Here is a 17,555-nt window from a genome sequence, read left to right on the forward strand (position 1 = left end):
GTATATTAAAAATGAAAACACTCAAGTTTATTTTTATTCAAAGGAGGCAAAACCGGGTCTGAGCGGAGGGATGGGTTTATTGTACATAGACAGTCCTGTCATAGTAGACGCCTATCCCAGAGACGAATCACAGTCAACTCCCCTACCATTGAAGGGGGTTCTAATGCCTCTCGTTGCGAAATCAGGTCTTAGATCCTGGAGGCGCTTCTTCAGGCGTTCGTAGTAACGTAAACGCGAGATGGCTTGGTGCGCGGCTTCCCAGTTCGCCGCGTCGATAAATCGGGTCAATTGGTCCATCTCCCTACCCCATCGTGTCATCACGATGGCGTAAAGTGCAGCCAGAACACGTTCCAACGTCTGTTTACACTCTTCCGTCTTCACCATCTCGGCCAACTCGTCCACGTGTTCGTTGGCCTCCAGCACATCGGTGAGGAAGGCGGTATCGGTGATAGCGACATCTTCCGAAGAGCAGGGGTTTCCGTTAAGCGTTAAAATGTACTCAGCTCGTGTGATCGGATTGGAGAGGACCGTGAATGCATCGTTAATCTGTGTGGAGACGGTGGTTGCGATCTCTCGCTCCTCCTATAAAAATAATTCAATTGACGAGTTCAAATTTAGAGCTGTTTTACAGAAGAATAGGAGTGGGAACGGACCTTGGTAGAGCGAGCAAATTTGTCAGGATGAAAGGCCATTTGGAGTTTGCGCTTCATGCGGGAAAGCTCATTTAAGTCAATACGCATAGTGGGCTTGGTGAAACCAAAGTAGTCGAAGTAGTTCCATGAGGGACTGAAAGACTGAACTTTGCCACACTCGCAGAAGAAGGTCTGACAGCTAATACGTTTGAGACAGCTCCAGCAGTCGCGTTCGAGCTGCTTTGAAGCAGACGCTGCACTTGATATTAAGAGACGATGACTGACAGTGAGGGGGAGGGAGAATTTGCGAATGTGTCTAAGGAAATTCATAGTGTAGTTCCTAGAATGGGCACTTCAAGCTCGAGATGGCTGCAATAAAAGCAGATTTGTGGCGATAAAAGCCCAATATGAATTAAAGCAGAAAAAATAAACCCAGGCTAGCGTTCATACATAATATCATGCATGAGCAACTAAAAATGAGCAATTTTACCAGCCCAAAAACAATAAGATAGATAAACATAATGTAGTAAAAAAAGATTTTAATTTTAAATGCATAACGAATTATACGAAGCAGTAAGCAGTAATTTAAGATAGGGGTCACATGAAAAACAAGCAAGGTTTGACATGATCATCTGAAGTTCTGGTTGCCACAGCAAAGCAATGCTGTTTGCCACGTGGAATCGCTGCAAGAAAGAACGAGGAAAAAAGCAGTTGGGAGAAATAACCACAAACCCCATAACTTAGCAACACAGCACACACCAACCTGTGCAGCAAACAAGCCGGGTGTAACCCGCTAAATACAAATAAAGCTTTTCAGGATATACACAATTCAAAGCAAAGAAATGCAAAAATTTTCCACTTTTGTTTAATGTATTACCCTAAGAGAAAGTACGTTTGCTTCAATGAGACTGCACTTATTACCTGTTATATTCGTCTAAATTTTTTTGTGCACAAATGTTTAGCAGGCATGGGTGAAGCACAACTTAAGCATTTTGCACTCAAAGCAGTTTGTGTTTCCCCCCATAGATCTTGACATTTGTTTGTACGCACCTTGAAGGCTAGTCCTGTTTGTCCCCATTTTGAAGAGTAGGTACTTCTAAGGGAAGTCAAACAACTTTGTGCCGGATCCCCCGGACGGTAAGTAAATTTCTGTAACACATATTGCTCCAACAGATCATCCGTACATTCATGCTTTTCACATTTTAAATAAATTAAGGTATTTTGGCGATGCTTATTGCACACTGATACTTTCAGAAAAAATTGTTGGATCTATTTTTAACAGCAACTCTACAACCACAAATTGCATCTCATATTTGCATTTGTTTTTCACTTGTAGCAACTTTGTAACATAGTTGGTGAAAAAGCGCTGAATTTTAGAAAATCATCTAATGGGAGAAGAAATACTACTTATTGCCGAACCAAGAGATTCACTACGTGGAGCTTTTTTTGAAGCCAAACCCGAAGAAATCGACATCTATTTGGGTGAATTTGCCTCAAAAGCCTTGCAGGGTTTGGACGAGTTGCTTGCTAAAAAGGAAATCCGGCTTCTGGAAGCTTTAGATTTGAAAAGAAAATGTCAACATCTTGTGAATCTCACTAAAAAGTATTTTCTTTAAAAATGGTGAATTTGTGAATATCGACTTTTTAGAACACAGAAAAACGCCCTTCAATTGGAAGACATGTTTGTAAGACTGACAGAAGCAGGAAAGCGTATTTCTAGTGCATTGCGCCGACGCAACGAATTTCCAGACGGTTTCGAGTCGGAGGCGGATAACTTGCGCAAGCAAATTCTTCGAGCCTACAACGATGTCATGGCGGCGGATCACAATGTTGAATCGCTGACCTACCAAATTGCTGCACTGGAGGAGGAGATGAAACCGCTGGCTAAAGAGGCGGCCAAATTTCCAACCGCAGAGGTTCGTCCTTTATCTCTTGATGAGGTGTCCCAAAGTAGCCCCCGAAATCTTTTGATTACGTACTTCTTAGACCCTAAAATCCCGTCGCAAAGAGATGGAACACGCAGTAGACACAGAAATGATAGAACGCAAAAAGTACTCTCTTGAATCGCGTCGTCTGCATCGTCAACTCAACGATGTCTCCGAGTGCAGAGATCAGCTGGCCAATCGGTTGGCTGAGTGCCAAAAATCTGTCGACTCTCTAACTGTCAGTCATACCTGCAATTTTTTCTTTCCACCTTCTCCTTTCCACCAATTTACAGACCTCTTTTTCCTATCTAGATCGAGTTCAACTCCGTTCAATCGAGGCCTCAAGAAGTTATGCAAGAAATCATTCGATTGGAAGGAGACTTGTCGTAAGGCATCTGGACATTTCATCCTTCAAGTCTGGTCTTTCCTTTTTCCAGAGCCCTGAAGGATGTTCTCTTCAAATCGGAAGACGAGATTAAAGAGCTAACAGAAATGCAATCAAGACTGGAACAATCTAAAGCAGATGTCGAGGCCGAATCAATAGGTCTAACTACGTAGGCCAGAACTCATTGCACATATTTCGTCTCCTAGAAAAAATAAAAAACTTCAAAGTCACCTTTCCAGCCTCAGTGAAAAGCTATCCACCGCGAAACATCAATGTCAGGAGCTCAAAGATGAAGAGATTCAGCTTAATGGAGCAATGTGAGAGGAAATTTGTAGTCCTTCCTAACTTTTACCCTGTCTAGCACCAAGATGAAGGCGGATCTAAATCACATGGCAGAAGAGAAGAGGCGATACCTTGAGTCAACCAATCGGGTGATAAAAAGCGGTGCTGTCACACGGAAACTCATAAGACGGGGAGAGAAGAAAATGCGACACCTCGAGGAGACAATAAAGTACCTTGAAGAGATGAAGAAGGTACAAGCAGCAGACTTGGAGTTAATGAAAAAGGCGGCTTCAAAGAGGGATATGAAAGAACGCAAAAAATTGAGGACACAAATCTCCCAGATGACGGGAGCTCTTCTTGCACAGGTGAATTGACAATTTGTGTTCTTGGATTTAGTGCCTTGGTCAGGTAACCACCCGCCTTTTTGCCCCGCCAGAACGACTATGCAGAGCACGAAAAAGAGGAAATTCGAGTCCTTATGAAAGAGGCAACTAAACTTCTGGCTGAGATAGATGCACAGAAGCGAGGTGTGACAAACCTCCACCGCCTAGTTGAGGCAAAGTCTTGTGAGACATCCCAGAAGAAGCGTTACCTTCGAAAGACTCAACTACACTACGTACAAGTGAAGAGGGACCTCAAACTTCAACAATTTCATCTCAATGATTATCGGAAGACTCTACTCTCCCTTCAGGTTTGATTATCGTATTATGCAAGACGTATGACCGACAAGATTCGATCTTCAACTCGCCCACCTAAATGTCATTTCAGCGACAGCTCCAAAACTTGGGAAACCTCTACAAAGCCATAAGTGTGGAAAGGAATGAATGTCTCACCATGATTAACCTGGCCCAACAAAAGAAGCTGACGATTGAGGAGAAGTGCTACCTCTATAGCAACGAAGTGGCCATTCTTCAATCAAGCCTGTCAAATAAGCGAGATCAAATGGATGACGTCAGGAGACGCATGGAAGGGTTGAGGAAAGAGAGCATTGTGATCCGGAGTGACCTCTCAAAACAGGTAAACGCGTTCTGCTGCATGGTGGCATGTGGAGGCCCCCGTATCCCCCTTCGAATGCCCTTTTAGACTCAAGTGAATCGAGAACTCGAATCTCACAATAAGTGGTTCAGTACAAACCTCCAGAGGTTGAATCGAGACCTAGATGAAGAGAAAACGCGGATCAGTCGGCTTCAAGATGAATGCAAAGCGGCCATCCAAAGGCGTGACTGTACCAAACAGCAGTTAGAGAATGTCCAAATGAAAGTGAAGCGAACTAAGGTAAGCGTGCCTACGCATTTCCTGTCTATGTGTCTAGGAAAGCCTCGAGGATTTGGAAAAGAGTGGTAAAAAATCACGAGATGCCTTATCAGCAAAGAATCGTGAACTTGCTTTACTTCTCCACGAAAATCTGACGGAAGCACGGACAGTGGAGATTGTTCGATCGAAGGTGGCGGAGAAGGGGGCGGTGAAGGAGGAGCTAATCCACATTAACGACCAGGTTTGTTATTTGGACGTGCTTGAATGGATTTGTGGGGAGGAAAGATATGCCATCAGAGCAACCCACTCAAGGTGCCTCGGAGACATGACAGCGCTCGACTTCTAGGTGTCGAATCAGTTGGAGGTTACCGCCATGTCTTTCGTTTACCAGACTTCAGCGGCTCGAGACAGATTGTTCCATCTGGAAGACCTGGCTGACAACCCACCAGATGACAATTCGATCAATCGTCTGCGCTTCCTCCAAGGCACCGATCCGAGTCTGGAAGAACTCTCGAGGGGAGAAAAACACCTCCTCTCGGCCGTCGCCAAAAAGGAGACGAAACTTCGTGAAAATCACGCGATTTTTACCATCGTGGATAATCTTGTCGCTCAATTAGCCTCCAAGACGAACGAAGAGAGGTAGACCTTCCACACGCGACCGGTTTGATGTGTCACTCCTTTCCCTTTTTAGTGAAAGAAGTCTTGAGCTGGCAAAAAAAGCCAATTTCAGCTACCGAATCAATTACTTGAAAGAAACTGAAATGAAGGCCACTTGCGCCGAACTCAGAATGAAAATTCTCCATTCCGCTGTGCTGAAACGTAGCCTAGAGGTAGGCCTTTTGATTAGCCAAGTGTAAATAAACCACTCCCCTCCTCAGGAGCTGAAGGCGAAGAAGCCTGAAGATCGCCAACTACTACAACGAAGAAGCAGAAGGGATCCGCTTCTTCTGCTTCAAAATGAGACTGATTTAAATTTCTACACCACCGAAGTTATATCCCAGCTATCCATTAACAGCATCAAGAAGTTCTTCGTCTGAAAAATACTTAGTTTACTCAATGTTTCTTTCGAATTTTTTGCCTTTTTAAAAAGTTTGGATGCACATATAAACAAATCTTAATCTTTACAGTCAGTCCATTGCATCATCCATTGTCAACTCAGCAGGAAGAGTTGGGATGATGGCCTCGATCTGCTTCTGCAGCTGCCTACCGTAGTCCGCAAAGGATACCGGCTTTGCTTCAATAGCCACGACTCGTAACCTCGACTCATCCTGAAGCAAGGTCAATCACAAATCACTAAACACTCCTTTTTCCCCAAAAAAGGAAATCGACTCGATAAAACAGAGGCACCCTACTCACGTTAAAGGTGTCCACTTTGGCGCGGAGTCGAAAGATCCAGGATTTGAAAATGGCATTGACAAAGACATTGTCCATCTGATTCTCATCCTGACCACAGAAGCAGGAGTTAGGGTAGGGGCGAAGCGGAGTAAGAGGAAATGGAGAAGGACAAAAAATTAGTCACCTTAGACTCCTTAATAGCGCCCAATTCCTCAGCATTTCGACCAAGAATGACTTCAGCCGTGTTTTGGAAACACGTAATCCAATGCTCACCCGTCATATCGGAGATTTTGACCTTGAAGAAAGTTATTTGAAAAATAAACGTTTGATTTCGATTTACAGTTTAAAGTTTCCACTTGACGCGTCTTTGGTGTGGTTAACACCTGGGTGGTCACATTTCCCCTGCACATGATTGGCTAAATGCAGCCAAACGTCAACCGCCTGAACAACTTCTATTCGTAAGGGTAGTGTTTAGCCATATTCGGGGTGCGAGTTAACAAGAAACATGTATTTGAAGAGCGTATAATGTGAATCCTGGACTCCCATTTAGATAAACAAGGGCTACAAAGTGTGGAGAGCCACAAACTGTGGCCTGTAAATTTTCTTGACTGCCACTCCGGAGGCAAAAGCTCAATCACCATCAGTGGGTGCCATCAGTTATGTCCATCAACCGATTAAGCATCTCAATAGTGGCAGACCTGATACTACGGACGGAGTGAGTCTTGAGTGTCTAAACGACACCGACCACTTCCGTGGAGAAGGGTTAAAGAGAACACCAGAACCTCTTTGTAGAGGAAAGACCAGCAGTTAAATGGGTCAGCAGGAATGTTTGATGTCAGTGGTGGATCTGTCTAAACCGATTTATGGCAGGCGTGCCGTTAGATAAACGCATTACAAATACGAATCAAGGGCTGAATTCAGTGGTATAGGTGAGGGGAGAAAATATTCATCATAGAGTTGAAGAAGTGATTCCCAAAACAAAACCCATGACCACTATGGGCGCATTTAGCGTTTGGGTTGACAATGGCAAAAATTTACCAACGCCCATGAGAGGTGGCATGACTCAGAAGCAGAATTTGCTTAACAGCGAAAAAAGACTCACTGAAAGCAAAAGTCTCCACTTGTAGTTGGGTGTCTCGCGGTTGCACTTCTCACAGCGATACAGTCCATTGCCCAAGTCTAAAACCTTCTTCTGACAGCCCTCAGTGGTGCACGCTTGGTACATGAAGTTCTCCTTCTTCAGGAAGGTCACCACCGCCTAAAATAATGTTTAGTGGAAAATAGGAAGCTCGGATGTGGCTACCTTTAATCTGACCCAACGGATAAAAAAAACACACAAAGAGGAAATGTCTAATTCAACCTTAGCAACTCAACTTTGGTAGTCTAATACTGTCAAAGCGCCAAGTCCCACAAGTATTAAGCCTACTATCATTCGGAAGAAACCCGTCAGTAGTTAAACCTCGAGGTCTAGATCCGCATGTAACTAATGTAAAAACAAAACCTTAGTACATGACTCTCTTCAAGAGAATTTTCACTCAAGACATTAGCAAAAGCATTAATGACCAAAGACTACCAGGGATGCTCATCAATATACTTCAAGGTTAGACTTTTAGTAACCACCAGGGCTCACCTTACAGGTGAAGAGGTCCGGCTTAGCCTGACCCCCCACTCCGGGCGCCTCAAGATCAGACAGAGGGTTCCAGTCCCGCGAGCCCAGTGTACCACTGAAGCCCTCGCCACCAACCTCACCCATAATCTCTCCGCGATACATCTCGAAGTTGAACGTACTGCCTCCTCCATTCTCATACCAACCTTTCAATCGATTCGCCTCTGGGATACTAGTCGGTGCAATCATCACAGAGGACTGCGTTGTGGTGCTCAACGATCTCCCATTGAAGTCACTCAGTTTTGCCGATTTAACCACTAATGCAGGGTGATTTGTACCATCAAAATCGACTGCCTCCTGACCCCAAAGAGTGAGGCGCACAAGACATCCGGAATCGTCCACTAGACCCACTTCCCGTTTCTGTACTTCTCGTTGGGATGACCTAATGGTGATCGTAGAAACATCGCCAGACTCGTGGACCACTCCGACTACGTCAACAAAGTCACCTGGTTGATAACCGTCCAACTTCCCAATAGGAACAAAGTTGAACGAGAAGGAGGGTACGGAGACGTCTTCACCGTCTTCACAGGGCACGATTTGAGTGTCGCTGTTTAGGGACATTTCATAGTCATTGTTTGTAGTATTGAACTGCTTATTGGCAGGTTTCAGTGAGGCCTTACTGATGTAGTAGACCTTATTGACCTCAATTTGGTCATAAAACTTGTCCACTTCGGCGTTGAAAGCGGTTGCTCGGATTTCTCCAGTGGAATCCAGAAGAGTAAAACTGAAAAGCTTGCCTTCCCGACCACTCCTCTGCCAAGTACGAATAGTCCCCTTCTGAGAGACACGTGCGCGAATCGTCCAACGGCTCTGATAGGGATTGAGGCTCTGAATACTGAAAACACGACCTCCAGGAGTGCCAGGGCTGGCAGATGCAAAAGGTGAATTAATGCACCGCGGTGGAGTACTTGCAACATTCCGATCCGGCAAAGACGAGGCGGTCGACTGCACAGATGAATTGTCTTCAACTTGATTTAAGGGTTGACGACCTAATTTGATAATATTATGTATGGAAATAGTCAACACCTCACCTTGAACAGGTGTTTGCTGCTCGAATCCGACTATGTCTACATCGAGAACAATGACAACGTATCTAGAAAAATACTTCAACACAACATGCACATACTTGTCCTTCTGAACATTATTGCAGACAAATTTCTTTAGGCGTATAATGCTGCCATTTAAGAGCTTTCCAGTTTCAACGAGGTGATTCAATTGTGTAGCAAGCATAGCAACTAAAGAAAATGCTATACCTTAAAAACCTACATGAATGAGACTTAACACCATCGCTAAGCAATAGACGATACCGATTTTGTCCGGCATTACTACCGGGGACATTTTTATAACCCTGGCATAATATAAAGCAAAGGTGGTTTACCACGACTTTAAGAATTGGATCTTTTATGCTGTCGCCGGCATTTATTCGCTAAATTGGACAGTAAATGCAAAACGAAGAAGTTACATCTATCGCACCAGATGTGAGAGACACCATTTCTAAACCCGTTCACAGGGCTCCATAAACCAATAATCGAGGCACTTGGTTAGGGGTTTCGATGATCGAAAAATTTAGAGACCTCAGCAAAATGACTTTACGGAAAAATGTAATTTACACATCAATTGCAAATTGCATCCAAACAAAAAACTTACAAATATTGCTTTTTAAAATTTAAAAAATCGAAAAGCTGAAAAGGGTTAATATGGATTGAGTAATCAGACATTGTTAAAGTTCCAGAAATGGTAAGGGCAAGCAAATATAATGATAATTAATATCTGGACTATAGGGTTGCTTTAATGTATTCTGCTCAAAAGTAACATTGAGTTTATGATGCAAATGGGGTAAACAAATCCATCAAAGTTGCAAGTGTTGGTGGAATTGCAGGTGAAATGTCTATGTACTGCAATGGGTACTTGATTTTGGATATGTCCAGCTTAAAAGTATTTATTCCATTTGCATAAAATGTGTTGAAATCGTTTTAAAAGCCTATGACTATTTCAATTCTGCAAAAGCTACTAACCTTTTTTAAATGCCCATTGGTGATAACTACTTCGACTACAGCTCACTCAACTCCTAGTTGTTGACATTTTATCAAATATTACAAAGAGTATGAAAGTAGGCACAGCATGTGCTTTTTATTGTCCACAAAAATTATCATATTGGCTTAATAATGCCCTAAAGGTGCAAAGTTTTGGGTTATCATGTTATTTTTGCAGTACACTTGGTAGTTGGAACGAGCAACACCGAGGCTCTTTTGAAATTCGTCACCCACCTTGGTTCTGGAGCCGGGTTGCCGCGATGTCTTCAGGGACCGAAATTATTCGCCGGAATCGTCCGGGTACAAAGAGAGAAGTAACCTTATTATGATCGCAACCGATTTTTTCTAAGGAGTGGTGTCAATGGCCAGATGAGGTCTTTGATGAAGTCGACACGGTTCTTGCTGTCCAACAGGTACTCCCCATTTCGACGTCTTCATCTGTATTCCCTTTAGATTATTCAACAAATGATCCGAAAAGACTTTAAAAATGTTGATGCTATTTTAACTGAGCCACAGGGTCAAGATCTTGGCGTATGGAAGTACGAACATCTGCGTCAATTCTGCATGGAGTTAAACGGTTTAGCCGTCCTCCTTCAAGACCACTGCACTCCTGAGACCTGTGCTCAAATGACAGCGACAGAACAGTGGATTTTTCTATGTGCTGCTCACAAGACTCCAAAAGAGGCAGTTTTATCTTTTTCATAATGAAATTTCCTCTTATTTTAACAGTGTCCAGCCATCAATTACACCCGTCACACCTTGGACGGCGCAGCTTGCTTGCTGAACAGTAGTAAATATTTCCCCAGTCGAGTCACAATAAGGGATTCGTCATTAGCCAAATTGAGTTCCGTTTGTCGTCGTGTGTATCGAATCTTCTCACATGCCTACTATCATCATCGCAGCCTTTTCGATCAGTTTGAAGTAAATTCCTCTTCTTACTTCCATCACACCTAATTCTCCTACTAACTTTTTCCTTTTATCTTAGGAGAAAACTGCCCTCTGTCAGCGCTTTACAGTATTTGTGCTGAAGTACAATCTGATGAATAAACAGAATCTCCTCGTTCCCATAGCCGGAGCCGACATTGAGGAAGTCAGTTCAGCTGATGGTGGCAGTGGGGGCGGTAGTGAGGCTTCCGAGGCCACCACAATCTCTGATACCGCCAATGTCAACTCGTCTGTCTAGCATCTAGCATTTACAAAGTAGACGATTTTTTCATCTCTTCTCTACCCCTATTTCATGTCTTCTTTTTTTCTAATAAAGCTACTGACTTTGATTAACTAACTGGTTAACTTTTAAACCCACTGTATTCTTAATCACTTGACTTTTGTAAGGGCATGTCGACCGGTCTGTGTGCAGACCAGGCGAATTTGTCTTCGGGAGTCGGCTATCGAGTGACTCGTCAGTTTTCAATGATTGGGTGCCTTTTAAGCGCCGCAATTAGGCCTATCCAGGATGAAAGAAGTACCCTTGGCTTCTTACTGATATAAATGACAAGATATTACCGGAAGGACTAACTTTCCCCAGTGACTGGCGGTTCTTCACGCCGTAAGTCAGAGCATGTCTCCCCACTTTGTCCCGGTCATAGGTTTGATATGGGCATTATTTCCGGAGTGTATTCCTCTTTGATACAGTTGATCCTGTGAGGAATGCGATATCCCTCATTCCCGACAAGGCGAATTGGGTCTGCCGTCCCGATTCGTCAAGGTCGAATCAGAATGCCAACTTCTGGGATCACCAAGGACCGGGCTGAAGAGGCTTAACTTGATTTGACGATGCAGACCTCCTAATCTGCGTTGTTGCCTCCACCCAACCATGTCTATGACCTTCCCATTCTTTTGTACCTTACTATTGACCCTCAATGATTACCGGTAGGGGTCATGGGCACCACGCTAGAAGCATAGAGTGCCAGGGTAATATTAGGTTGTGAGGCATGTTGCCCCCCCCCCCCTCCAATGCAGTAATGAGTTATCTTGATTCAGATGGATAATTGGACTGATACCTTGGCTTGGTTATTAAACCGTGCCGTGATAGAATGGGGACGGCAGCTACCGATAGCCAAATCTGTGGGAATTCATCATTGAGAGGCTGTGACGACTGATTCATCCTCGTGTGAAGCAGCTGCCCTCATCCTCCAGTCTTACAGTTGAACGGTGGTGGATTAACGATTGGTTGGCAGAGACGAAAATAGATTACCAACTTCTCAGGGCCGCTTGAATTTACTGCCTTAGCTTCTGGACAAATGTGGCGTACGGTCATGAGCAGCATAAAGACAGTCATAATCCTTCCCCCTTCCCTTCCAATGCAGAACAATGAGATCAGGAGCCGGGACATAAAGCCTTTGCTAAGACGCTTGAGGGACGATGAATTTGAACACCTTCCCATTATGAGGTCAAAGGGAAAAAAGAGTAATCACTGGGAGCATCAAGTGCAGAGATTCACGGTTTATGCTTTCGGCCCGACGACTGTACCGAGAATCACCCAGCCATTCGGGGTGATAATGATGCCTTTGTCAGTATTGGTACGCCGTAGATACACCAAAATCCTTTACTCTTGGCTACATTCCAGTGACACTTCAAAGAAGTGCTTTGCTTTTAAATTTATCGGCCCTTCACCGTGAGAAAAGGAGCTGAATCCGTGGAGTATAAAGACCACAGAGAAAAAGGGAAAATTGGCTCAAAAATCGTGTTTCTCAATCACAACCACATCAGTAATGAAAGGGGGAACAAAGCAACTGATTCGTGCGCGTAAGTGAGCTTAAATCATTGACTCCTCCAAGAAGGTAGAAACAGCCAGGATAAATGAATAGGCAGCGTTAAAGCGACACCTGGGGGTAAGGGGATTATGAGACAACACATTCCCCACTCTAACAATGTACAAATCAAAGCCACAATATCACAGCTCAAAAGTACTGCCTTCCAACTTCCCAGTTTTAGTCAAGCAAGCAATCAAGGATAGTGCAGTCGGGGTTTAACATACATGACACCGAAAAAGAGTGGACCAAAACACCTTACACCTAGACAAGTATCCCCAAAGGCAAAATCTCATGGCGTTAATATCTCTTCCAAAAAACACCATCAGTAATAAATGAGAAATTTACTAATAAGCAATGCAAACAGGTCAATTTTGAAAAGAACGGGATGGAACGGTAAAAAGTGGGTCAGAAATGTCTAACGAGCGAATTAGTATTTACGATCATGCATCTTTATCAGGACGAATGTCCTCAAAGAGTTTCTATAACATGTCAGGAGCTAGGGTTAATGTTGACTTACCCCCTTATTAATGTATCGAAAGAGATTATCAACTCCTTTATCAATAACTCGTTCAAATGCAAAAGCGCAAATGACAGCGGTTGCAAACATAACTGAAGGCCTTCTCAAAATACGTCTATAAAACACATCCAACATCTTCGGTGCAAATGGCATGTATTAAAAACGCTACACAGTAGTTTGATAAACTAAACAAACTAAGCTAAAAAACTTTTAATTCTGCAAGATTTGATAACTTTTCCCATCCAGTATATCTAATTTAAGGGAGTAGGATGATCCGGATCTCTCATATGTGGCAAAAGGAAAAGCAAAATACCGAAATATATGAGTCTAAAAAGAGAGACGGATTTGGTACATTCCTTGGCTTCGACAAAAGAGTTAGATATTAGATTTTGTGGTTCCCAGCCACTTTTTTACTACAAAACATCTTAGAAGGGGGGAGTATTTAGCCGGTGCTGCCACCAGTGCGGCCGGTTCCTAGATTAGCTCTTCTCCTAAGGCCTTGAAGTCCTTTAAAAAGTGTACACTTCTGGTAAAGGCTTATTAGTAGTAATTTTGAATGGGACAATTGCAGATCATAAGAGTGCAAATTACGAACACTCCATATGCTCAAGCATCTGACGATAAATATGGTAGACGACTAGTTATGTTTGAAATAAGCATGCATCGCTGCAATGCTTTAGTTGCATGACTCTCGGTTTTCATAATGGCCATGGTACATTGCCCCGGGAGGCTCTCCCCTAAAGCCAGTACGGAGGACCTGGCCCAAACCGCATGATAAATATATGAGATTGCCTTAAGTACTAAGTCTTTTTATCTTAAGGCACTAAATCACAATGCCGAGTTTTTTCTTTCACAAATGTGGCTCACTTCTGTAAATAAAATATTCATGGATACCTAGGAAACAGTCTTAAATAATATGCTACATTGCATTTTTCCTTACAGTATCTTAGTGACTAGAACTAGTTTGGTTGTTTGGACGTGAGCTGTCTCCCGGTTTTATTGTGAAATCTTTCTACTTATAATGTTTGTCGGTTTGCCTCGGTTCTTCTCCCTAAAATAATGATCAAAATTATCGTATTGCGGCTTTGTCCGTTTTACATTTTATTACAAAAACGTTGCTTGTTTTTTGCGATTACCATTTGTTTTTATTCTCTACTTATCCCCACCTTCGACCCACGTTCATCATTCGTAACTGGGAAGTTTTTCATTTTCTCGTCGTCTCGTGAGTGCTTTCTAATTGTGCCTTTTGTTTTCTTATTTTAAACCCTGTTACATCTTCTACTGTTTTTTGTTGGCACTTCATATCCGTTTTGTTTCACATACGTTATGAATCGGCCCACAGCCCATATTAAATATCCTTCCGAAGTTTTTATTCCAACTCCTTCTTTTTGGTCGTTAGAATGGCATTGTCCTTTATTTTTCGTGTTAAAATTTAGCTTTGTGATCTTGGCGGAGGTTTTTAGTGCCCCACAACTGTGCCTTCCGTCTTATTAATCCGGTTCAAAATAGTGTAGCTGTCCGTAAGAGTATCATGGCATTAAGCCTAAATACAACTCAGCAACATTTCCAGCTTCTCACTAACCTAACGATAAGCGTTTTATCTGAATACGTGATAGAATGAGCTTGATTAATTCCTCTCTCCACGCCGTACGAATAACTATAGTCGCCTTCGGTTTGCCTTTGCCTTCTTCCAATTTATTTTTTTTGCCACTTACACAAAAGTGAGAATATCCTTTGAGGACACCATTTTTGCTGCACTTTTTTGTCTTTTTCGCCTTATTCTTTTGCATACATGAACAAAATATCCTGTTGACCTTTAGACTGTTGCGTATGAATATTATAACAACGTAGGATGCGGCACTTCACACTTTATAGAGCTTGCTGTTAACGCGGGCTATTTTGCTGCAGGCGTTGATCAATAGTGAGGACACATTTCGCCAGTGTCTCGTACCGTTGTCAGATGCATATACATTGAATCTCGTCGTGCACTTTTTCGCTCTCTCTCTTTTGCTCTTGGCAAAAACGAGAACATACGAACCGTTTTTTCTCTGGTTTTTTTGTCATTCTTGATCTCCTTAATTACAACATATTTGGTAGATTGATAGCCGCATTCGGTCGGTCGCATCAATGTGACCCCTATCGGCCATTTTTAAAGCTCTCTACTAGGTCTCATTCCAACTTGTCTGCACCTCCCTTTGCGCCATCACTCCTGTGGTCAGGAATGACTCATATATTTGCGCTGAGTTGTAAGGTCGCGTCCGATGGCCTTATCTCTTTTCATCCTCTTGACCGCCTCTCTATGCGTATTGCAGTCTGACGGAAGATTTGCATACACGAAGGAATCAATCATGGCAGCAGTTAGCGCAATAGGTGAGGGTACTCTTGCGGACTCTCCTCTTCCTTCGTCCTCCTCAGCTGCCTCCTCTCTGTCAACCTCGTCCAATTCGGGTGATTTTGACAGTTGTGAGGGTTACCTAGTAGTCACTTTCAGTCGAAACAACAAACCACCTCCTCCTACTCGTCTTAATGAAGACGCAAAGTGAGTGGATGAACATTTTTTGCTTACTTTGTTAGTACGTGTGTGTGTGCGTGCCAAGGGGGTAAGGGTGCCTGTTCTTCCATCGATCCTTTGAGAGCATGAAATTCCATTATGCACAGCACACGCAGCACTACACACGCCACAGTACAGCACCACACACGCACATACTACCACACAAATTTGTGTGCGCACATAGAGAGATAGGTAGGTGGGTGTTTAGGTAGAGAGAAAGATAGATGGTTAAGGGGGGTTGCCGTGGTTACTCAGGTGAGTCTGCCACTATGGTGGCACGTGCACAAACTCACACACATGTGTGTACTAAGTGTGTGTGTGTGTGTATGTGTTTACGCGGATGGGTCGGTGAGGGTAGCTCTAATGCCTCCTACTCATTACTAATAGGCCTCCGGGTAACGCTAGTACCTTAATAAGGCACCAAAAGCATAGAAGGCTATTAACACCCCCTTTAGCGCTGGAGGCGGATTCAGGGGAGGGGGAAGGGAACAGAACTTTGTGTAGATTAAGCGTCGCTTGACACGTTCGCATTTACTGCACATAAATATCATGCCCCCTCCCTTTGCCCACCTGAACATGGAGTCGAGTGTATCATCAAGGGGGACAGATTGGGAGGATGAGGTGATGCGATGTCCCGTCTCCTCCCGCCCGCCCCTCCGTCTATCCCCCAGACTGTACATCATCTCACGGATATGTTTTGAGGTACGTGGATAGAGCCATCTTGCCTCCGGTACCACGTGTGCGAGTGCATTGTGTCTACGGTCTGCCGCACGTGGTCTTCTAGGTGGTGAGGTGATGCATCTCTTAGGCGGTGAGGAGTGAGTTGCCTCTTTATAATTCGCCTATCATCACTTCACGTTGTTACGCGTCAATAAACCATGTAGAGCCTGCTTGCTTGGCTTTCAAGAGATGGTGGTGTAGCCGTCGACACCTCCACCTAACCATTATTGGCCTACTTCGCTTACCACTCGTCAGTTCATTCATTTAGACGTGTATGCACCCATTCTATCCTTTATGATCAGGAAGAGGTATTCATCTTCCTGATGTATCTATCCTTGAGCCATTCCTCACCATTACCATTGGAGTCTGGTTGGTAGGTTCTAGCACCGCACACACAGCACCTCCTTCAAATGCTCTTTAAGAAAGCAGCTTTGTAAACCGACAATCTCATCAAATCCCTGCGACATTTGGTGCTAAGTTTGTGGGTTACAAGACGCGAAGCGAGTAAAATGAACAGCACCGATAGATTGGCGCATGAATGCTTAATCCACTGACAGTAAACAATCGCGCACAGTTTGTGGATTCCGATAACCTACCAATGCATGTGACTCCCTCGAGGTGTTGTCGTAAAACCCGCGTGAAGTTCTATGGTCCTCCGAATTTTATGGGCGATTTAAACTCATTTAATACAGGTCACGCTCAATTGCTCACCGAGTTGTGGAACTCTAGTTCCTCTCTGTTTTCTGTAGATTTTCAGATTTCTCGTCTTTCGGTTGATTTTTTCATAAAGTAAAGCTCTTTTTGAAGCGTGGGTGGTGTCAGATGTTAGACGTTATCGACGTGCAGATTGGCCAAGAGGCCGGTACCCTTGTAGTCGCGTTGCAGTCCACCTGCGTCTCTGGAGTCTGGAACGACCACCTCCTATAGTTATTATCGCCTGTTGAATGTCTTCGGTAATCGGTTTAACCGAAACAGTAACCTTGCTTCGTTCACCCAGGCATGACTGTCGCCGCATTTGACACGACTACGATCATATCGAGAAGACTACTCTCTTCAACCTTTTGTTTTTATTTTTTCGCCTTCTTTTTCAGTGTGGGAAATTCGGAAGTCACAGCGACAACTCCTCTAAGCATTAACGCAACACCATCACCGAAAGTGGGTACACGTATCTCCCGTCTCGCTGCAATGGCAGCTGGTGTTGATATCTCCCAATTGCAGCATTCCACCACCTCGACCACTCCCTCTGCCACTTCTGCCTCTGGCATCACCGCCTCCTCCTCCACCTCACCTCCCTCCTCTTGTGACTATGTCCGACGCTTTACCTATCCCGATGGGGACACTCACTACGATTGGCTCTCCTGTCCACTGGCTGAAATGCAAGCCAAGGGCCCTCTTGTCAATTCCGCTACCGCACATTCCTTGTACCCCTCCAAACCCATCTCCCTTGCTACAGTTCCACGGAAGTCATTCCTTGTCTACGACAGTCTCCTTACCCTCCGTCT

At 43.9% G+C, this 17,555-nt stretch overlaps 4 protein-coding genes across 4 annotated transcripts; 2 read left to right on the forward strand and 2 right to left on the reverse strand. All coding sequences in view use genetic code 11, as the record gives it.

Annotated features, from left to right (window-relative positions):
* Positions 1 to 111: 111 nt before the first annotated feature.
* Positions 112 to 1,710, reverse strand: EGR_04442 (Co-chaperone protein hscB; the record flags this gene model as incomplete). Its single annotated transcript, XM_024493691.1, has 4 exons — positions 112 to 582; positions 654 to 972; positions 1,392 to 1,425; positions 1,683 to 1,710. 4 exons carry the CDS (start codon positions 1,708 to 1,710, stop codon positions 112 to 114), a joined length of 852 nt encoding a protein of 283 aa, XP_024351805.1.
* A 310-nt stretch (positions 1,711 to 2,020) lies between these two features.
* Positions 2,021 to 5,515, forward strand: EGR_04443 (Coiled-coil domain-containing protein; the record flags this gene model as incomplete). Its single annotated transcript, XM_024493692.1, has 14 exons — positions 2,021 to 2,235; positions 2,281 to 2,548; positions 2,619 to 2,795; positions 2,870 to 2,943; positions 2,995 to 3,111; positions 3,182 to 3,259; positions 3,304 to 3,589; positions 3,661 to 3,915; positions 3,993 to 4,241; positions 4,308 to 4,499; positions 4,537 to 4,719; positions 4,825 to 5,117; positions 5,170 to 5,308; positions 5,357 to 5,515. 14 exons carry the CDS (start codon positions 2,021 to 2,023, stop codon positions 5,513 to 5,515), a joined length of 2,685 nt encoding a protein of 894 aa, XP_024351806.1.
* Positions 5,516 to 5,605: 90 nt separating this feature from the next.
* Positions 5,606 to 8,971, reverse strand: EGR_04444 (Replication protein A DNA-binding subunit; the record flags this gene model as incomplete). The annotated part of the gene is made up of 10 exons (XM_024493693.1): positions 5,606 to 5,746; positions 5,835 to 5,921; positions 5,998 to 6,108; positions 6,916 to 7,071; positions 7,444 to 8,468; positions 8,511 to 8,572; positions 8,606 to 8,714; positions 8,746 to 8,827; positions 8,858 to 8,905; positions 8,942 to 8,971. 10 exons carry the CDS (start codon positions 8,969 to 8,971, stop codon positions 5,606 to 5,608), a joined length of 1,851 nt encoding a protein of 616 aa, XP_024351807.1.
* An 801-nt stretch (positions 8,972 to 9,772) lies between these two features.
* Positions 9,773 to 11,000, forward strand: EGR_04445 (Mps one binder kinase activator-like 3; the record flags this gene model as incomplete). Its single annotated transcript, XM_024493694.1, has 6 exons — positions 9,773 to 9,826; positions 9,863 to 9,925; positions 9,966 to 10,199; positions 10,242 to 10,433; positions 10,498 to 10,689; positions 10,845 to 11,000. The coding sequence occupies 6 exons, from the start codon at positions 9,773 to 9,775 to the stop codon at positions 10,998 to 11,000; spliced, it is 891 nt and encodes a 296-aa protein (XP_024351808.1).
* Positions 11,001 to 17,555: the final 6,555 nt, after the last annotated feature.

The sequence above is a fragment of the Echinococcus granulosus genome, assembly GCF_000524195.1.
Source record: "Echinococcus granulosus chromosome Unknown EG_S00028, whole genome shotgun sequence".
NCBI lineage: Eukaryota > Metazoa > Platyhelminthes > Cestoda > Cyclophyllidea > Taeniidae > Echinococcus > Echinococcus granulosus.